Raw genomic sequence first — 23,744 nt, 5'->3', positions numbered from 1 at the left:
ATAGGTAGGATAATCAGGAATGCAGCTGAATACAGTACTTTCATGATGATTTGAATGGGCTGGAATTGTGGGCATGGTAAAATGGATTCGATGTAAGCAAATGTAAAGTCCTGCACTTTGGTGAGATTAGATATGAAATTTTGTATTATATTGGTTGTATTATGCTAGAAGAAACACATCAGGTTATAGATCTTGGAATATTAGTAGATAGGAAGTTGAATTTCAAGGGCCATGTAACAAAGACTGCAAATACAACTTAAACAATAATTGCAATGCTGAAATGAACTTTGACACATAAAGATAAAGATGTAGTTTTGACTCTTTACAAGGTGATGAGACCTCACTTGGACTACTGTGTGCAGGTCTGGGATCTGTTCTGATTCTGATACAGTGGAGAGAATGAGAGTGTTAAAAATGATATCAGGATTGTGGAATACTGATTAAGAAGACAGATTGAGTATTTGACTGCAGAACACTAGAAAACAGGAGAAAGAGGGTGATTTGATATTTACAAATGTTTGAAAGGTTCATACAGGATTTCAGTTGATGGAATTTTTTATTTTATGTAGGGCAAGGAAAGGACAAGAGGGCATCCTTGGAAGCCGAGAATGAATACCACTAAGAAATGAGTGAGATCTAAAGCTTTCTCTCATAGAGTGATGTGTGATTGGAATGGATTGCCATTGGTTGTGTGTGCAAACAGCGTGAATGAATTCAAGAACAAGTATGATAGCTGGTGTGTGTAGTGTGTGGCCTTCCTTGATGAGTCCCTGACTTTCTGAAGGTCTCTCTCTCCACTGTATCAGAATCAGAACAGATCCCAGACAGATCTCAGTATGATTAATTGTTATTCCACTGGCCTGACCTTTATTTGGAGAGAGAGAAGCTACATTTTTTTTTTTTTTTTTAAATATCTGACCCACACATGAAAGGTCACATGACCTATAGCACATTAGTGCCATGTATGGGCAAGAGGAATAGAAGAATGGAGGAATCTCTTCAAATTTTGCTTGAACAGCTGAGGATTGTAATGTTTGGGGACGGCAGAGTGGGGAGAGACTTCCAAAGGACTGAACTAGATGGAATGAAAGAGGATGCAGTGAAGTTGGTTTGGTGAGTTTCATAGATGGGCTGTAAAAAGGTGTTGGTTAGCAATGGGGGAATAATAGTAGCCAATTCAGAGACCATTGTCCATGAAAGTATCAGTAGAAGAGGCAAGGTAGAATCTGAATGCCTGTGAGAGAGGGGTCATTAATTAGCTGGATTGCCCTCTTCTGGACAGAATCGAGCAATCATCGAGAGGATTTTGGTGCACCTTCCCCGATATGGAAGCAATATTTCATTGCTGGGCAGATTTGGACTTTGTGTAGAGTTAGCAGTGAAGGTGTGAAGTAGTGTCTTGTGGAAAAAGTAATACCAAGTTTTTTGTTGGATATTCCTCCATTGGTGGGGAAATCTGAGGAGAGTAAACCGTCCACCATGACACATAGTGAGCGATCAGTGAGAAAGTTGGTGATCCAGTTGCAGAGTGAGGAAGGCAGACCATAGGATGTCAGTTTGTTAAGTAGGCCCCTCTACTAAACCCTATCGAATGCCTTTGAAATGTTTAGGGCAACCACATGAGTTTCTCCATGGCCAGAGTCGAGTGTTCTAAGCAAGAAGATCAGCTGTAGATCGTGAGTGGTGGAATCCATACTGCTGGTCACTGATTAGTTGGTGTGACTTTAAGTGATTCAAGAGTTGATTATTGATGACCTTCTCCATATCTTTAGAACAATTAGACAGTAATTTGTTGGTTGACTTTTATCACCTTTCTTTGTGATGGGTTGGATGTGAACCTGTTTCCATGTTGTAGGTAGATACCAGTTGAGTAGGATAGATTGAAGAGGTGTTAGTTATCGGGCACAATTTTTTAACACAATGGGTGGGATACCATCTGGACCAGATGCCTTGTTTGTGTCCATGTTATTTAGGATTCTTTGGATTTCTTTCGGATTTCTACAAGTTTCATGGAACAACAATGTGAGGAATTACACACCAGGGGAGTATGATAAACAGACTGGCAATATGCTTTGGCTTGATCAATTAAAGGGGTGAAAAATCAGCTAATTATGGCAATGTAACACTGTATTCCTAAGGTAGGAGAATAAATAAAGTAAGGAGGAAAATGAATGAAATATAGAATTATGTTTCCATGAGGAGTATAAAGCAGTGACTAGGAAGGTGAGAAATGTAAGGAGAGAGAAATTGGCATATGAAAGGAGACTGGCTGAAGCATTTAATCAAAACATAAGAGAATCCTACAGTTGTTGCTAGTAGAAGAAAGGGTAAATATGGACAATTGATTTTAGTTGCTGGAGATGCAATGTGATCACATCTACTGAAGATGTAATGAAAATATTCCATGAGTATTTTGTTAGTGAATTACATGTAGAGGAAGCATTAGGAGTACTGCTGAAGAGCAATAGGAGGAAGGAGGAAGTGTTTAGAACATTAAGTAACCTTGGTGTTAATAGCACGATCAACGAAAGAAGCATCAATGGAAAAGAAATAGAACTAGCAGAAAAATTAAGAATATAAACACGTTAACACAAGAATATTTTAATATTTGCCAGATATTTCAGTCTGAAATTAACTGACTATCCTCAGTGGCTAGTCAAGCCTTTCCTTGTTCCAGACAATTGGGTCGTCAACTTGTCCAGTCGCCCTTTAACGAGTAGTGAAATACTCATCTACTCAAAAGGACATGATTTTGCTATAGTCCCTAAAAAAATTCTTTATTTAGATTTCCTGGTTAACATCGAACAGAACCTAAGTCATATTAGGTTCTGTTCTAATTCTCTCCGCCTAGAAGTTCCTTCTACACTACTTAAAGCCAAGCTTTCTCCTTCTGAAAAGAAAGCACTACATTCCTTAAGAAGCAACAGTTACCTTATTATCACTAAAGCAGAAAAAGGAAAAGTGACAGTAATTATGGATTCCTCAAATTACAGAAGAAAAATTTCTCTTTTACTTCGAGATCCCTCAACATACCAAGAACTTGATCACAAACCCACCAACAGGCAACTGAAGAAATTAAATTCCCTTCTAGATGAGGTTATAAGTTTAGATGCAGACACTATAGAAAGGTTAAAAACGCATTTTGCAAGACCTAGATTTTATGGTCTTCCAAAAATTCACAAGACAGACATTCCTCTCCATCCTATAGTTGACTGTATTGAATTCACCTACTTACCACATAGTCAAATATTTAGCGAAATTATTGAAATCACATATAGGCAAATCATGCTCTTTTTTGAAAAACTCTTCTGATTTCTTAAACAAATTAAAAAATATCTCATTACTACCTACTGATCTTATAGTGAGCTTCGATGTAGAATCTCTATTTACCAATGTACCTCTCAAAGAGACCTTACATTTACTGGCTGACATCTTCCCACAAGATATTGTAAAATTATTCGATTTCATGATGCACTCTGGATATTTCTTGTGTCAAAACAAATTCTACAATGAAATGGAAAGAACAGCCATGGGAAGTCCACTTTCACCTGCTCTAGCCAACTTTTATTTGGAACATCTAGAAGACATCCTTTTTTCATCTATATACCCTCAACCATCCTTTTGAGTTAGATATATAGACAACATTTTTTCAGTGTGGCCTCACAACAGAGATTCCTTACCTTCCTTTTTTTCCAAAATCAATTCTCTACACCCTTGTATTAAGTTTACCATGGAGATTGAAAAAGACAACAAGTTATCCTTTTTAGACATCCTTCTCATCCACTCACCTTCAGGTATTCTGACAACAGTTTACAGAAAACCCACTTTTACTGGATGTTACATTCTCAAACAATCTGCCCATCATCCTTATCAAAAAGCAGAAATTATAAAATGTTTAATTTGATGAGTTAGAACTAATTGCTCAACTCCCCATGAATTACAGAAAGAACTTTCAACTATCAAACATCACATGAAATTAAATGGCTTCTCCGAAAAGACTACACAACATCTGTTAGATTCCTACAATCCTATCCAGGACAACAAAGAGTCAACACGTCGAGTTCCAATTCCATATATTTCTGGAATCTCAGAACCAATTTCAAGAATTCTGAAGAAATATGATTTAACAGCCACTTATATCCGTATTAACAAAATATCCACATATTTCCCATCTTCTGAAGATAAACGCTCAACTATGTCACTGCCTGGTGCATATCAAGTTCCTTGTAACTGCAATCTATCGTACTTTGGACAAACCGGATGCTCTATAGAAAAAAGAATACTAGAACATCAATCATACATTCTTCACAACAAATCCAATAAGTCTGGATTGCCACAGCACAGGATAGAGACAAGCCACAACATTATCTGGTCCAGGATTTGCCTTCTACCAGATGTCGCTATAAATTCGAATGGCTATTCAAAGGTGAGGCCTTACTTCAGTGCCCTAACTTGAATCGAAATGATTGCCTATCCTTGTCAAAAATATGGGAAAGTTTAATCCGAATAACACACTAAGTTTTTAATTGAAACCTTCTAATTCCTACATTACTCTGTTATCTTTAATTGAATTTATAAATTAAATTTATGATATGAAATTGTGAATTAATACCTATAATTTATTCATCACTCTGATGAAATTTACCTCTATTTAGTGCTTAGCAATGTAACATCACGTGGCTCATTCTACTTTTGAATGATCAATTGTTTGTATTCCACCTTCTAAAAACTGTTCCTATCAAGCCACTGAGGATAGTCTGTTAATTTCAGACTGAAATATTTGGCAAATATTAAAATATTCTTGTGTTAATGTGTTTATGTTCTTAATTTAATGTCACAAGTATCTCTCAAGAATAGCAGAAGAATTGGATAAGTACCAGACTGACGTAATAGACATAACTGAAACAAAGAAGACAAGATTTTTCTAAGCAACAAATACAAAATGTTATATTCAGGCAATAACAGTCAGAGAAAAGGAGTATCTATAATATTCAACACTAAATATGAGGATAATCTTCTTGAATGGCAGGCAATATCAAATAGTGATGTGGGCAAATATCAGAAAATGAGGAACTGGACATTGAAAACTTATTTGTGCCTATGCTACCACAACAGATTCTACTAAGGAAGAAATGGAGGAATTTTTTGAGATATTACACAAGGCAGCTGACACAACGCAAAAGGAAAAGTTGGTCCTTGTTGGAGATCTAAATAGCAGAGTAAGAAATGTTATATTCAGGCAATAACAATCAGGGAAAAGGAGAAGTAGCTATAGTATTCAACACTAAATATGAGGATAATCTTCTTTTTTCATGGAAAAATTTGGAGAAAAGATTTTTCCTTGCTTTGAGTCTAGAGGTGGGTGGATCAGCTATAGATAGCGAGTAGTGGAATTCATCCTGTAGTCTCTACAGGATGGATTCCACTTAGGTGGTTCAAGAGGTTTGTTGTGATGACCTTCTCCATAATTTTAGAGAGAACAGAAGTAAGAACAGTTGGATGGTAGTTTGTCAGTTGACTTTTATCACCTTTCTTTGGAACGGGCTGGATATGGACCAGTTTCCATGTTGTAGGATAGTTGCGAGTTATATAGAATAGATTGAAGATTGGCAAGGGACCAGAAGGAGCGACTGCCATTTGTTCACGAGGCAAGTTTGCACCATTTGGCCCTTTCAAAGTCCGACTTGGACTTGATGATGATTCTTTTACAACTGTTACGAGCTGCAGAGTGGGCAGCTGTAGTTTTGGTCTCTTTTACATACTGCTTAAGATAGTTGTCTCTCAAGACTCAAATAATTCATTTTTCGTATACTCAGAAGCTGTCTCTTCATTCCAATCTTTATTATTATTATTATCTGAGACCTCCAGGGAGTCAAGGACTCATCGAGGAAGGCTGTAAATTACCCAACCCAGCTATCATACCTTCCCTTAAATTCATTTACACTAGACGCACTCACTATCCCTAAGGGAAAATTATTCCACTCACTCACTGCTCTCTTGGAGAAAAATCTAGCTCTTACCCCTTTCTTGACTGTGAACAAACTTAACTTCCATGGATATCCTCGTGTTCTCTCCCCACCTTCCATATAACGGAAAATTTCATAATTTGAAATGCTATAACACCCATTTAAAAGTTTATAGACCTCTATCATATCACCCCTCTTTCTCCTGTTAACCAGAGTCTGCAATCCATATACTCGCAATCTGTCCACATAATCTAAATCCCATAATCCAGATATAATCTTTGTAACTCTTCTTTGCATCCTTTCCACATCTTCTTTATCCCCTTGGAACCCAGGAGGCCAAATCTGCATCCAGTAATTCAGGTGTGGTCTTATCAAAGCCTTATAAAGAGGCAAAATTACTTCCTTATCCTTACATGTCAAGGTTTGCTTCGACATAGCAATTATCTTCTGAGTTGAATTTGCAACTTTTGCTATGTAACCTTTGAACTTTAAATTCTTATCCACCAATACACCATGATCCCTTGCCTCTTCAGTTTCTTGTAGCATAACTCTGCTAATATAATATGCCACTGGAACTCTAATCACGCCAAAGTGCATTACTTTACACTTACCAACATTAAACTGGCAGCCATTTTTGCTTGCCCAGATTTCCAGTCTATTCAAATCATTTTGCAATTGCTGAATATCAGTAGCATCCCTGATTGCCCTGCCTATCTTCACATCATTGGCAAACAATTGCAAATCTGATGATAAACCCTGCTTTATGTCATTAATGTATAGATTGAACAATAATGGCCCAAGGACTGAACCCTGAGGTACACCACTGGTTACCTTAAATCTGGCAGATTCATACCCACTGTATACCACTTTTTGATATCTGTCAACTGTCCCTGATCCAAGTCAATAGATTATATTCCAATCCTATATTCTCCAGTTTACACAACAGCCTATCGTGTGGTATCCTATCAAATGCCTTAGAAAAATCCAACATTATCATAGTGTATTTATTCCCTTTATCCAACTCGGCCGTAACATTGTTATAAAATATGAGCAAATTGCTAAAACATGACCTTCCTTTAGTAAACCGATGCTGTTCCCTGCAAAGTATAGAATGCTTGTCTACCCATTTCTGTTTGTGAGTTCTTACCAACTTCTCTAAAATCTTCAGTACCACACCAGAGATACTAATAGGTCAGTAGTAGGCAGTTTTTGCACCACCCTTGTGCAATGGAACTATCATACATTCCTGTGGTATCATTCCTGAGCTGAGACTCAAGTTATACAAATGTGTGAAAGGCCTAGCCGATTCAGCTGAACATTCCTTTAGCAAACGGGCTGATATTCCATCTGTCCCTATTGACAAATTCTTATCCAGGTTATGCAAAAGCTCTTCAACCTCATTTTCATGAACCTCTAACTCTTCATCCAACGTAGCAGTAGCACTGTGCACCATGCTACATACACCTGGTTGATATATCTTAGCAAAGTGAGCACTTATTAACTGAACAATCTCCTTTATCATAATTAAAATCACTCACAATAATCACCTTTCCCTTGTTCACTAATCCAAGTTGCTTATATATTTCTTCATCACCACTCTCCACAGTTCTGGTCTATAGTAGCATCCAACTAAATATCTCTTCCTGTGAACCTGCATTTCCTTACTATACCGACCCAAAACCATTGCCACTATTTATATCTTCACTTTGTGCAGATATAATTCTTCTGCTATCATCAGCAGCACCCCCATTCCACTCCATCCCAATCCTCCCTTCTTGTCCTTTGTATTTTCACGAAAAAAATCATACCCTTCCATTTCTGTTCCTGTCAGGATCCTTATCCACCATGTTTCACTTATTCCAGCAATTTTTTGATGAATAAACTAAATCAGCACATTTCATCTCCCTATTTCTGATGCTTCTGGCATTTGTAAATAAACACAGCAATTCACTTTTAGGTCTGTAACTAGTCATTCCCATGCTATTTATAGGTTGTGAGTTCTTCAAACATAACCATTCCCAGTTGCCTTTATCACTACTTACCGTATCTATCTCTTCAGACTCAATTACACACCACACATTCTGTACTACTTCCAATATCTCCTCTTCATATATTGTGTCTCTTTGTCTATTCTGACTTCCCCTATTTCCCCTACATTCTTATTCTATCATTATTACTCGCAGTACTACTACTGTTGTCACTTACAGACACTTCAGTCTCACCAGTTCCTCTCTACTGATCATTTGCTTTGCACCTCTTACTTCCTCTACTCTTTTGCTGACATCATTCATTGCTCCTCCTTACAGCAACAATCTGTGACTCGCACCAAATCCATTTAAATGCAACCCGTCACTTTTTACATTTCTATCCTTCCTTCAAATGCATCCCACACATTTACAAACTGTACTCCCTTTTCCTACACAGCTCTACCAACATACTGTTCATGATCCTTGCTCTCCATCTCAACTCATTATCATACTTTGGCAACACACAGACTACCTTTCCAACCACACTATTATCTTTCATTCTCCAAGGTTTTGTAATTTAAGATTCAGTCTTATATTAAGCTAAAGTCAGCTGAGATATATATTTATTTTTGAGTTGTGTAGAACAGTATCATGTAAAATTGTATAACTATTGTAATACTTTGCTATTAAACTGCAAGTATAAAAACAAATTTAAAAAAATTGGATGGGTGTGGTGTTTAAGTTTTTAAATTTTCTTTTTGTATGTAAAAGAATTATACAGAAAAATAATTATAGAATTTTTATTATTAATTACATGGGTTATATAGTAATAAACTTTGTTTTGAAAAATATAAGACTTATCGATAAACTGACCATAGATATTTAATTTGTACATATATTCGTACAATATTGCCTACCGGTTTCGCTAGTAACTGACTAGCTTTCTCAAGGCTTGCACAGTACAAAAAATTGGTAAATGCAAAAAAGGTTTAAGAATACAAAAAACATTAGTACTTGCTAGGTAGCTAAGGTAACACGTTCGTGTGACATGTCTGTATGAATTGTGACTTTCTACTAAGTATCATTAACACGTGTTACATGCAAATGCGTAATATGATTATTTGCGTACTGTAGTTCTGTTGAACTGAGAGAATTAATTAGATTTTTCCAAGTATCTAATTAATTCTCTCAGTTCAACAGAACTACAGTACGCGAATAATCATATTACGTGTTTGACATAATATGTCAAACACGTAATATGATTTTACATTTGTCCAGTATTGAAACAGCAGAAAATGAAGATAATCTGTTTTTAATTATTCACAACTTTTGATAGCATCTCCTTTTCAAGAAATAGGGATGAAAGAAATAGATTGTTTTTAAAAATCAAGTTCTTGTATCTTGCATTCAGTTCATGTTTAGAAATTTTAAACAGTCAGTAATTTTAGACTTCAGTGCCACCAAAACTATTCTTGTGTGATCTCTTGCAAGTGCTCTTTTATATATTGATTCATTACTTCTTTGCCTAAAAATGCATATAATTCCTTAATTCATCATTGAATTGAATCATAACTGAGAGCCATATTTTAAAATGTTTTGTTTTCAGGCTCTACGACCAAAACAACATATTTCAAAAATTCTTAAGTAAAAGGTGTGCAATATTTTCCTACCAAAAATTCACTTTCGAAGATCATAAATATAATTTATCATTTCTTTAGACGAAAGTTGTCATTTGTTTCCTTTGAGAAGCCACATCCTTCTAAAATTTAGATAAGTTTGTGGCATAAATGTGAAATGGCCTAGGCTACATCCTGTTTTCATTTGATATAATTAAATACATTTCTTCCCACTCTTGAGAAAAAGTTCTTTTTTTTTTTTTCTTCAAAAATTTTGGCTTTGTTTTGATACTGGCTATGAAATACTTATATCACTTTCAGTACTTGTGCCTGCTGTAATTTATGAAATTTCATCTTCTGTTCTTTTCTTACCAAAAATTTTTCTTATATCTCTACTGAAATTATTAGTAAGGAATAGAAATGTATAATAAAATGAATAAATGCAATTTATGTTTATTAGGTTATGAAAGGTCTGTTTGAAAAAGTGAGAAAGAAATGTGAGAGTAAAAATTATAGGTTTGCTACCCAGATATGACAGTACCAAGTTAAGAAGGAAGGCAATGATAGCAAATGATTCAATACACAAGCTGTGTAGAAGAAATGATGCAAGTTTTTTTATTATTATTATGTGACACCTCCAAGGAATCCAATTGAGGGAGGGTACCCACTCCACAACTCTCCGTCTCCACCACTCAATCCACCAACTACAGCGAACCATATCATCTACACCAACACCATCTACTGCCAACCACCACCACTAGTATTTTCACAAAAAATCACAGACATCCATACCCACAGTAGGATTCGAACCTGCAGCCTTTTGGCTGAAGAGCGGATATGCTAACCACTTGGCCAGCCAGGCCTTTTTAGATGTGTGGAGTGTGTTTGATGGCAGAAAAGACTTTTTGTATAAACAGCCTGCTTGAATTCATTTAGCATTAGGAGTCTGGAAAAAATTACTTATTCGGATGAGACCTAATGCAGGGAAACTAGGGCATCAAGGAAGAAATAGGGAAAATGTGTGTGAAAGTTCAGCTATGGTATGCAAACATGATAAAGATCTCTCTCTCTCTCATACAGCTCTATCCTTTTTAACCTTCTCATTCATTCACTTTCACCTCTTCTTTTATGTGCAACTTTCTTCCACCATCAGTTGCCACTCTCTCTTCTCCTAACTGCCTTATCTTACTCTGCACCTATCTTAATTCATTCCTGTGCCTCATTAGTTCACTCTTAATATCCTAATGAGTTGAGGATATTTGCAAAGATTTTCTTTGCAGACATCCTCACTCATTTTCACTGACACTCCTCATTCATTCCTCTGCCATTCCACTTTCATTCTCTTCAGCTTCTTACCAATCACCAATTCTTCTGTATTATTCACTACCACCATACCACATTCATTCTGTTCTGCTTTCTCTTCACTCATCTCTCTTGCAGTAGCATTCATATGTAATGTTTGTGGCAGAATAGTGCTGATCCTAAGATATGACCATCTCCAACCAAGAAATATATTCATTGGGTAGTGCTCCATGATTTACTGAAATCAGAGATGAATCGGTACTGAAATCAGAGATGAATCGGTATGTGAAGTAAATTGCATATGTACAGTCTACTTCATTCAGAATAGTTTAGGTAAAGTAGAGGAAAAGCACATTTGCATGGTAGCATTGCAAGATGAATATTTACTATGCAAGAAAAGGATAAGCTGGGGGGAGCAGTCAAGATCAGATTCCAATAATATTACAATAGTCTTAAAACAAATCTGAGATGTTTCACTTGGTGAAAAATTAAGTGGAGAATTTCAGTTGCTTATTGCACTTTAATCAGAAAATTTTATATATAAATTATTTCTTGATTTCTCACAGACAGTAGCTCAGTAGATATTTTAATGGTTTAATAAAAAATAAAATGATTTGAATGTAAAAACACATTTGTGATCATTGCATGCTGTGTACTACTGGCATTTCTAAAATACATTGAAATTAATGAAATAAGAATTGCTAACTAGATATTAAATCTCTTGTTTTCAGAATGTCCTATAGAATACGTATTGGAGGATCTCTGATATTTGTTCTTCTAATATTTATTGGAATAACAGTTTTATCGGTAGTAAACAGTGATAGTTGTAAGTATATTCTTTCTGGCTATGTTCTGATTAAGGTACATGTTATCTGTGACATACTACGATAGTTTTTTATGGTATAAACAACACAAGTACAAATAATTAATTGTTGCTAATACTTCGCTCGATTTCTAACTGCCATCATCTGAACACAAATTATAATTGTTATAAGACATAAAACACTCATGGAGGTAGTTGTAGAATTGTTTTATATTTAATTGCAGAAAGAACTGATGTCCTATCATGCTCCCCCTTTTTTGAGGGGGGGACAAGCAGATAAAAGGAGATTATGGTAGATGCTCACTATAGCATAAACCTAGGGACCAGAGACATAGGTTGCTAGAGTACAAGGTTCACTATAGTGAAATTAGAGAAAAAAAAATTTAGACTCCCAACCCACCTGTTCCCTACTCCATTATCATGAAATGCAAGAAATCACAGGAAACAAAACAAAGATCATGGGAAATAAAAGAAATCACAAGTGAGAAAGGAAACAAATAGCAAGGAATAAAACAAAGGAAATTGTACATTGACAACAGAACGAGTTAGCAGGAACCATATATAAAGCATGCAGAAGTAAAACCATAAGCAGTAATTGCATACATAAGAATTAGAGTATGAAATTATAAAAATAATAATGAATGTTAAAATTTTGAAATGACATTTGCTTAAATTAATGTCATTTACCTGAAATCTTCATAATAAACTAAATATATGCAATCTATACTGTTAAAAGCGAAAATAACCTTGAAACTTCAGAAGTCACTCACGTTGATGTTTAGAAGAGAAAACACATGTAGAGATAATTTAGAGAAAACTAACTAAATTTATTTAGCAATTAAATTATTTGGCTAATATTTCACTTTCATAAGCCTCTGTAGCTTAGTTGACTTTGACAGAACCCTTCAGTTGGTAATATCTTCATTGGAATCCATTCTGTGACATGAAGAACCTTTATCAGAGTTTTTCAATCAAAGCTGAGTTGGCCAGTCTCATACAGCTGTGGAGGGTTTTTTTTCTCTCCCAGACACTTGGGTTTTTCAGGCCTCAAAATAGGCAAACTGTCCCTGTGAACACACACATATCTACAGACATAAAATACTATTGGACAGGGAAGGTAATGGGAAATCTCCACCCCCCCTTGTTCTATAATAATTTCCTATTAAAGTAGCATTGCTACTCCAACCATTGGGCTGAGGGAAAATTCACATATTTCATTTTGGTCACTAAGTCATCTTCATGAAATTTTTAGTATTTAGTGTATTTATTTCTTTGTGCACATGAATGCACAAAGAAATACACTAAACACAGATACCAAGCAGGAAGAAAAATATAGACCAATTGTTACAGAGTAGAACCCTTGTATGGATGGATGCAATGGTAAAAGCTTCCTGAAGGGATCAATATGATAGTATCCCAGATTTCCCCCCTTTTCCATGTGAGGCACCTGCTTGCAGTGGAGGGGACCTCTCAGTGATGGTACAGACCTTTTCGTTCTTATTCTTTTTCTAGGCTTTCTTACCATATTCTTCACCCTACTTCTCTTGAGTCTTTTTTTTTTTTTTTTTTTTTTTACTGTCTATCTATCTATCTTCCAGGCCACCATCACAGGGATCCACCACCTTTTTTTCTCTTCAGTGATCCATGGACATCTGGGAAGGGGGGAATCCTATTAGTCTTACACTACTTTGGTCTCTGCCTCAGCAAGACAGGCAGTCCTAAATGACCTGACAAGGTTCAATGGTGTTGCAGTAAGTCTCCTTCTCCATGGTCCAGGGACAGGGCCCAAGTCTTGCTATGATGCTAGTATAGCAACTAAGGTAGCCCTGGCATTCTACTACCAAACACAGTGATTGCTTACCAGTGAATGAGTATCCATGCATGGTTCCATGGTGGATGTGAAGCTGGGGCACCAAACCGACTTCCTCCTATGAATGAATAATTTTTCATCCTCTTGTTTATCAGGAGCTCTCAACAAGTCTCAACCATGTACAGAAACCATTGAAAACAAAATAAAGAAGCAAAAAAACATCATAGGCAACAATAAACTTACCAGCCTTTTTAATACTACACTTGACTGAAGAATATTCACTTGGTAAAATGTCACTCCTCTTCATCCAGAAGAGTTTGGAAGGGCTGGGAGGATCTCCAAAATCAGTCAAGAAACTACATTCAGGGGACATCTTTATTGAAGCAACAACAACTACACAATATGAAAAACTACTTTGAACATCTGTTGGGGGAATGGTAATCACTGTCGTCCCCCACAAAACTAAACTTTTCCAGATGCGTAATATCGGAGTCGGATCCTTAAATGCTCCTGATGAAGAGATCTACTACGAAATGAAAGACAAAGGAGTGACAGCCATGAGAATACTACTCATACATAGGGATGGTCACCTGGTTCCTACCAGGGATATCATCCCTACTTTCAACGCAGCTAAACCACGATGTGCAAGTAGATATTTAAACACCAACATCTGTGCAAGCAGGTATTTAAACTGCCCAGTTATACTCTAGTTCCCGAACCCACTGCTTTAAATTGCAGAAGTATAATGATTCTCGTACTACCTGTCATGGCTCTGTCATTTGTGCTTAAATGTGGCAGTAAAGATTATGAGAACAAAGAGTAAGTACAAAATGCCCTACTTGTGAGGAAAATCACCCAATGTACTCTCAAGCATATGAAAAGTGGAAGAATGAAATGGATATCCAAAAAATAAAAATCAAGCAGTGCATCCACTCTCAGGAGGGGAAGAAACAGTACACCACAAACGTAGCATCATCAAGTGGTGAACCCTCTTACACTGAGTAAGAGGGTTCACCACTTAATGATGAATAACTCTAAAGAAGTGTCAGTAGGGACATTAACACATATTTTTACATACTGTCCTTTTCAATATGATATTCATTTTTATCCTGCTTAGTACTTACACAATCCACAGATCCAATTTTGAATCTTCTGTACACTCTTTTATATCCTGTAGCATTATGATATCACTATCAATAATGATGTAGTCAATGAGGCTTTTCTTATTTCTTGTCTTCTCTCCAATTTGTGTACATCTTTATGTTGAAATGTGGTGTTAGTAATATCTAGTACTACTCGGTTTAAAATCAAAATGTGAGTATTTGCTGTCATCTTCTTGGCATAATATCAGATAAGATCCCACTAGAATGTAACAACTATACTAGCTGAGCTTAATGCTATAGCACTTGTTCTAATAAAATTGAAACCATTACCAAAGGTGCAGTATTTATGCTGCACCTTTAGTAATGCTGAGTCACCAAGTTTACTACTGGCACTAAAGAAGGTGGTATACTACCCACATCCAGTATTCTCTCTCTCTGATCCTACGTCTATTATAACGAGGCCCCATCTGGACATTCACTTTTATTGGATCCTATGTTACATTGGGATCAAGAGAAATAAGACTATGTTTACTGGAGCTAGGTCAGCCTCTTCACTTATAAGAGCTTCTTCTGCCTGCATCATAGGCAGGCAGAAGAATAGAAGATAGATCATAAAACAGAACTGTTATCCCAGTGGCAAACATAATGGATAGAGAAGTTAATACAATAAAGAGATTAGTTCCAATAAAGCCGTCTTATGTCTCATGAGGTTTCATCTGGACATTCACTGTTATTGGATCCGTTGGCTGCAGCTAATGCAACTAGGCCAGCCCAACTCTTACAAGACCTTTACTAGTGTGTCTCTTATGCTGATTATAGTCAGATCATAAATCAGTACTATTATTTCTCTGGTAAATATCATGGATGGGAGTTTGATAACAAACTACATTAGATAAAACCTGAAATTAAACTGATGAATTCTTGTCTACATAGGGACCCTTGTTGGATCCCAAACCACGTTGGGATTCAGGGAAATGGGGCTGAGAATACTGCAACTAGGTAAGTTTGTTCCTTACAAGGCTTGATTGAGTTTTGATAATGCAATCTGGTTGGAAAGATCTGGATTTTAATCCCATCTAGGACATGGAAAACCTTTAAGGGTTTTCTTTCATCCATTCAATATGGAGGTGGCAGTTTTTCCTTCCAGAAACTTGGATTTTTAAACATTCCATGAAGCAGACAAATGAGCCAGAAGAACACGCACAATTTATAGAACATACTTGTAATATACTGGCCGCATAGCTTTAATTACTTTGGCTTTAATTCCAGACAGCCAATCCTTTCTGCCTGTTCCTTACTGATTATAAGCAAATCATGAAGCAGAACTATATGAGGCAAACAACATGGAATAGAGAGCGTAATAACAAACTATACCAGATAAAGCCTGAAACTAAATTGTGGCAGTCTAGTCAGCACAGGAGGAGAAATCATTCTTGCTCAGCTCCTTGCAGGTTAAGTTGTTTGAAACACTCCTTCCTATTTCAGAACATGTGATGACATGTCTCTTTGGGAGTACTGTATGTCTGCATTAATCATTCTTCATATTTTAATAGACTGATTGCCAACATTTTGTTAATGAGTGCAATTACTATTTTAGTGCTTTTACCAGTTCCTGAATCTCATATATTGAGACAGAGTTTATCAGAATTTTCAGATTTATCTCGGGAATTAATTTGTAAACATGTATATACATAGATTTTGAAATAGGGAAACATATATCAATTTTACTTTATATATCTTAAATTTATCACGACACACTTTGTATATAAATTATATTATTCAGACCTCTAGATAGTTAGAGACTCATTTAGGGAGGTCACATATCATCCTTACCAGGTCTCATCCTTTTTTCTTGAATTCATTCACACTACCTGCACTCACTTCCTCCACAGGCAAGCCATTTCAATCATGCACTGCTCTATGAGATAAAAATCTAGCACTTGCTCCCCTTTCTTGACCACATTCATTCTCAACTTCTGTGGATGCCCTATCAGCCTCTCCCTGCCCTTCATAAAATGAAAAATTCTATCTGCTGTTATCCTATATGACCATCTCAAAAGTTTGTAGGTCTCTATCATATAGGCCATCTCAAAAGTTTGTAGGTCTCTATCATATAGGATAACAGTAGATGAAGTTTTCCCTTTGAGTTGTATTCACAATCTTTGCTTTATGACCTCTGAACCTCAACTTCCTATGGACTAAAACTCCAAGATCCCAGTGGCATGTTATGTTAGCATAATCCTGCCGACAAAATAAGTAGGACATATCATCACACCAAAGTGCACAACTTTTCATTGACTAATATTGAACTAACAGCCATTTTAACAGGCTCATATTTCTAACCTGTTCAGATCATTTTGCAAGTATTGCATGTCATTTGTTTTCCTGATTACCCTATTTTTGCATCATCAGTAAACAACTGTAGTCTCCTTTCAAATCCTTCCCACTTTCATTAATCGAAAGATCAAATAACAGTCAACCAAGAACTGATCTCTGTGGTACACCACTGGTCACCTTAAATTTTGAAAATACATCCTCCAATACACTGCTTTTTTTGATATGTCAATCATCATCCATCTTCTCATCCAAGCTAATAGGATTTTTTGGTTCTAAAGATTAATGTTGATAGTTGACATTCTATAAACTCTGTTGTGTCACTCAATGTAAGTTTTACTTCAGAATGGCTTAGCATTGTCATGACCTCTATTTCATAATCTTCTACATTCTTAAGAACAGTATGAATTGTCTCTTGCATACTTGTTACACTAGCAACATATATCAGTTTCTTCCGCTTTGCTTATGCTTAATATTTATTTTAACATCTAGTCTATAGCTAGCATGCACTTTTGATGCACGTGACCTTACCAATTCTTTTAAGATTTGTAAACATGGGTATAATAATAATAATAATAATAATATGTAAAATTCATTCATTCATTCATTTTGTATGATGATTCAATGGCCGTGAGCTTCTTTTACGGGGAGGTATGGCACCGCCTCAATCCCACCTATTTTTATCCAGACTCGGGACCAGCATATCTGACAATTCAGGCCTATGGCTGGAGGGATTGTCTTAAGTATTCCTGACTGTATCCCTGTGTGCGTGTGTTCACGGGACCAGTTTGCCTGCTTTGCGCGATGAAAAACCCCAAATAAACTGGGGGAAGAACCCTGCTGGCCACGCCCAAGACTGGCTAACTTGGCTATGACTGAGGAAGATCCTTATGCTCCTCATGTCGTCAATGGGAATCATACCTAGGACACCCCTTCCCCAGGCATATGGTCGTGAAGCACATAGCCACTAGGCTAACTGCGCAGGCCTATGTAAAATAAAAATAAAGCATGTAAAACCACGATGTAGTTATCAGCTTACAGCAAAAACAAAGGCTATGGCTTGAGTGAGCAGCTGAGGAGGATGGGAAGTAGGGTGCATTGAAGGTATATAGAAAAACAATTTGGAGCACATGGAAATCATGTAAGTATGGAGTCTTTTTACATGCATTTCTTCAATCTTGAAGCCAAGAAGTGCAGGGACGCAGTTAATTATGATTCATATAGAAGGGACTGCCTGTATATCATCATCGATTTCCCAATATGTACCCTCTATGACATAGTACAGGTAGTACTGTACTATGACAGTACAGTACTACCTAATTAAGTTTACATTATTATTAATATCATATAAAGAATGTTCCTCCAAATTTTTTTTGCTTGTCAGCTCTCCACTATTGTTATCTAACATTTCAGTCTTCTAAGGCACTTCTGACTGAATCAGTCCACCTAGAACTTTCCTGCCATCTTTTCATCAAACATCTGTTTTTGTTAACCTTTCCTCTCCCATTTTATTAAACAACCATACCACCTTAGATTATCTCTGCTACACATTCTTGAATGCTAACAGTGTCAAATTCTTCCCTAATATCTTCATTTTTAATATGATTCTTGCATTGATACAATCTGTTCATGCCCCTAATTTTTCTTAGAAGTGTATTTCATTAAATGAAAAACATTCTGATCCCCACAGTTTCTTGTTAAATGTTTTACATTTTGTGTGTGTATAAATATACTGTAATTAGTCAATAAATTACTTTTGATGTAATTTGTTTTCAATTAGGGCAGATGCTGTTTTTTGCCATGATCATGGCAGCAGTTGTATTTGTGAGTGGTAAGTATCATTTGAATTTTACTCTTAAAAAACAGTGATTTTAATGTGAGTTATATTTTGCTACTACTGTTTACTCATATTCATTCTTTAATGTAAACAAGTAATTTGTTATCTGATATCAAAATTGACTGAAAGAGTTGAAAAATAAAGGTTCACCTCATATCTTTTTAAAATTGGGACATCTTACATTTATTATTATTATTGCTTTGTACGTTATCTGTATGTATGCTATGGCATGTGCACGCACACACACACACACCACTCTAGACAGGATTTTAATCCTAAATAATGATTTTTGGCAGACTGGAACTTCTTATACACGATCTTTACTAAAATATATGCTACAGATTTTGTTTAGTTTTCAATTGGCCATTACTATATAAAGACACTACTATTATATGAAATTATATTTAGTTCAAGGCAAATGAAACTTGTCTTATTTTTCCAGAGAAGAAACACTTAATATATGGGCGATTTTAATTAACGATAATATAGACTGGATTGAAGAGACAGCGTTTGGGAATAAGGCAAATGAATTTCTTGACTAACAACTATCAATTAATAAACATAATACTCTCCTTACAGTCTTAGTTGCTTCAATCATTCAAAATAACCAACACTGATGTTTAGAGAGTAATAGTAGTGGCTAGCTTGATGTGGGATTTAGGAACTATGTGGGGATATTTCTTTGCAGCTCTGGATTTTTCTGTATTGTGATGATAGTGCATTACTGTGGTCATTATGCTGCAGAGAGATTTCTATATTTTGTTGGATTGTAGCCATTGGCTGATCATTTCTCATTTGGTTAGCTATGAAGAATTGCTGGCCTTTTGACCAGTGTTTTTTGTGATCATCAACATATTTTAGTTGTTGAGATGACATCTTCTTCTTTTCAGTCATTTTCTGTCCACTGCTGGACGAAGACCTCCTCCAGTTCTTTCCACCTTTCTCTGTTCTTGGCAATGGTTGACCAATTTTTCCCAACAAATTTTGACAGTTCATCACTCCACTTTCTTTTAGGACGTCCTCGGCCTCGTTTCCCTTCTTCTGGTATCCAGTTCATTAGTATAATGGTCCATCGCTCATCTCTCTCTCCTGGATAGATGTCCGGCCCATTTTCATTTTAGTCACTTTTGGTGAAGAATGATGTCAGTGATGTGAGTCTGGCTTCTTATCCAGGTGTTTTGCTTCTTATCTTTTAATGTGATGCCTAGCATCAACCTCTCCATTTTTTTTTGAGCTTTTGTGGCTATGTTAGGTCTTTTATTTTATTATTATTAATTTTTTTTTCTTTTTTAACCAAGATAGGGTAATAAAACCTATAGCAGTTCCTTCTGTTCATTTTGTATATTTTGTCCTGCCAAGTGTGGTGCCACATAGATGGCAGAATTGTGGATAATGGTGATATTAGCGATGAAGGCATTTTTTTCTTGGTGATAGGGTTGGTGAGAAAGTGATATCTAGCCAGTCATGATATGAGTGTCATTTGTGATTTAGTTTTACATGGAGGTTTGAAATTGAAGTTGTTTATCTAAGGAGGGTTGCATATGGAAGGGGGAGGGGTTGTATCTTGCTGATTGTGTCAGTGTCTTTTAGTGGGGAATGTTCATTGCTGTCCACCACAATAGATAACACTTAGAGGTTTTTGTCTGTATATCTAGGGTGACGTAGGTTTGAGTGTTGTAGGGTTTTTTGTTATGTTATGAAATCTGGTAGTCATAGAGTTGCTGCTTTAAGTGACCATTTAAAGTTCCTCCCCTTCTTGGGCACTGTGGTTGGAATCTTTTGCTTTTTTTTCCTGGATGGGACATTCATTCTGCAGGAATGGTCACTAATGTTATAGCTAATTTACTACTCTCCAAAAACTGTGGAAAAGAATAATAAAATATAGAGTTCATAAATGAAAAATTAGCTTCTGTGAAGTGGACTTATGTTTAAGGGTAGTGCTTCCTGTATGTCCTCGCAAACTGATGTGATAGATTTTTGCCCTCACTGACTCACAAAGTGGAATGCTGAAGAAACTGTTCCCAAAAGTAATTCATCTTTCAGAATTGGTTAAAGGCATGCAATCCATTTAGTGACCAGTCTACAAATATGTAGTCTTGACATTCTTCTTAGCAGACTAATGCCAACTGTGTCTTCAGGAAGTAGAGTATTTTATCTATGAGAAACTATATTAATTGTCAAAACTGGTGAACTATTTTTTGCAATACACAAATTTGCATAAACACAGAAGACTGAAAGCCTAAAGTCCTTTAAGTGACACCTTCTATGCTGTTGGCTAGCCTTAGCTGTGTTGGTTGGGAGGCCTAAGAATTAGTTTTCCAAATCTTATGACAGTTTTTTTTTTTTTTTTTTTTTTAATTCCGCTGCTAATTCTAAAAAGAAAAAAAGTAAGTCTTTCTTCCAAATTTGTATTTTTTGTGATGAAGCATAGGTAGTTTTTTCATTTGATTCTGCTCAAAGTATCCAAGGCATGGTCATCAAGCCCTGAATGACCATACTTATGATGACAGATGTATTTTTTATTTCTTCTAGGTAGATGTTAGCATATCTCTCCGTTTGACCATAATAAAATAAGTTGTGAGAACAAGGAACTTTGTAAACACCTGGAACTGATAGATGAGGTAGAGGATCCTTGGCCAAGTGAATGAGGACAGCCAGCTTTAGCCAAGGTTTGAATGCTGTGCAGAGATTACTCTTTTTTTAGAGTTCTGGCTAGTTTAGATGTGAAGGGATGGAAGTAGCAGTTAATTTGATCTTTTTGACACTGTAACCATCAGACAGGAAAGTCTGGTGAATAAAGGAGAGTTCAGCAGTAAGATCAGCCTTAGTAGAACAGAGATTGGAGGCTTTATTAACAAGGTTTTTGATAACACTTTATGGCATTATCAAAATACTCACTAGCAAAACAGTAATGTTTGGAGTATTGCTCTATGTGAGTGAAACATGGACTCTCTAAACATGATATTGAGAATGAAAACATTTAATTTCTGGTGTTTATGAAGAGTACTGAAAATTAAATGGGTGGGGAAAAAGTGACCAATAAAGTACTCCAACAAATAAAAGGATCAAAATATTATGAAGACAGCAGGAAAATGGATAGAACATCTTTCGAGGTACATTAATTACTTGAAAATGATTTTGAAAGAAAGGTGATGGGTATAAGGCAGTATGGGAAAACCAAGGCAGGAATTTCTGGAACAAGCAATTAAGAAATCAGTATCACAACAAATCCCCCCCCCCCCCCCAAAAAAAGATAAAAGACTGAGGCAAATGACAACAAAAGCATTTATTCCCATGACTTTGGAGACAAGAATTCCTTTAATTACATACACAAATCCTACATAAATTTTTCCCTTCTTATTTTTTAAGTTGTTAATATTTGTAATGATTTTTCTTAGAAATTTATTTGACAAAAATGATAAAATGATGACAAATTATAAGACTAATGTTTTGTTAGAAACATGTTATTTTAGGAAAATAAAACAATCATTGCTAGTTATAATTGTTAAACATAAGCATTGACTTTCTTATACATAACATACTTCTAGATATATTTACCTGAAGGTCATGCAGGAACATCCAAGGCTTAGATTCTATGAAAGTGGTTTCATTAAATGCATTCATTTATAGCATTTCTAAGTTAATAGATGATTTAATTTACCTCATATATGTGTTTACTGTCTATTTAGCTAATTATGTCTATTTATGACATGTGAAGAATGTTAATTATTGTTTCTATGTTGTACAGTTGCCAGTGGAATGTTGCAAGGTGGTGTAATAGGGCTATCATCCATTTTCCCACCACAGTATATGAATGCTATGATCACAGGTCAGGTACTATAATTTCATCACTATTGTTATTGTTGTGTTACACTGTACAACACTGAAATTTGCCTTTAGGCAAAAGCAGGTGATTTTAACATAATTTTGTATAAGATACGAAAGTGACATCCATATTGCTAAATGCTGGTATGCAGACCACATATATGAATAATAAAATAGCTTTGTTTAGAACAAAAAAAAAACTATTAGTTTTGCAAATCATAGGACTTGCATTATCAGGAGAAAATTTTTATGTGGTTCCAACCCACAAAAGGTTATTAGTAAACCTATAGTGCATTTGTACCATAGGTGGGCTAAGGATTTGTTTCCCCCATTTTTACTTTTTTTTTTTTTTTAATTTTTTATTTATTTTTGCATAGTCTGGAAACCCTGTTCTAGAGACCAAACATGGAGCTTTTTCAAGCAGGGTGGTCTCACGCCAGGTAATGAAATTCATCTCCCACCTAAAGATGATCACAAATATCTGCGACTATGGTAGGATTCCAACTTTTTTTTTTTTGATTTTTTTTTTTTTTTTTTTTTTTTTTTTTTTTTTCTTCCTCTTTGTAGAATGGATATGCTAACCACTTGGCCAACCAGGCTGGTGAATGAAAACCAATTAAATCAACATGCATATAATGGAAAGAGAAGTAGTTAATGCTTCACATTTTGTGGTGTAGTGTGTATCATATCCTGGGTCTGAAGATGTATTCAATAGAAGTCAATGGTGTTATGTTACATTGAGTCATTTCAAGGTCAACTTACTCTTTCTCTTGTCACTGTGCAGTGAAATACAGTTGACTCTCACTAATATATTCATAGGGATCATAGAAATAAGTTTTATAGTAGATAGTTTGCTATAGTGACTTTTCTGTAGAATGGTATTCAGCTTTTCAGACTTTTGTTGGAATGCTTTGGTAGATTCTAACTTTATAATTAAAAAGTTGTTTGAGTATTCTCACCCTTTTACTCACCACTCCCTTTTGGAACTTCTAGGGATGGCCTCCCCCCCTTTTTCCTTACTCCTTCCCCCTCATTCTACCATATGAAAAATCTCCTGTGTCATAGTTTGCCCACCGATTAGAGATCCTTCGACACTTCTGCGCATGTCAGAAAAAGGAGAATCCACTCCGATAATAGGGTAATCAATCTGTCTTCTGGGAT

General features: G+C 35.8%; 1 protein-coding gene across 2 annotated transcripts in view; it reads left to right on the top strand.

The window, feature by feature from the left end:
• Positions 1–23,744, top strand: part of LOC150097736 (equilibrative nucleoside transporter 1-like) — a 220,988-nt gene that overhangs the window by 43,309 nt on the left and 153,935 nt on the right. For both annotated transcript variants that reach the window (XM_090407249.1, XM_090407250.1), the window contains exons 4-6: positions 11,583–11,677; positions 18,702–18,752; positions 22,507–22,592. In XM_090407249.1, coding sequence (XP_090263375.1) covers positions 11,583–11,677; positions 18,702–18,752; positions 22,507–22,592 — 232 coding nt within the window. The remainder of the gene's footprint in view (positions 1–11,582; positions 11,678–18,701; positions 18,753–22,506; positions 22,593–23,744) is intronic.

This window comes from Typopeltis vanoorti, chromosome 17 (assembly GCF_054136105.1).
Source record: "Typopeltis vanoorti isolate ZY-2024b chromosome 17, IOZ_Tvanoo_1.0, whole genome shotgun sequence".
NCBI classification, from domain to species: domain Eukaryota; kingdom Metazoa; phylum Arthropoda; class Arachnida; order Uropygi; family Thelyphonidae; genus Typopeltis; species Typopeltis vanoorti.
This window is presented reverse-complemented; position numbering and strand designations above follow the sequence as displayed.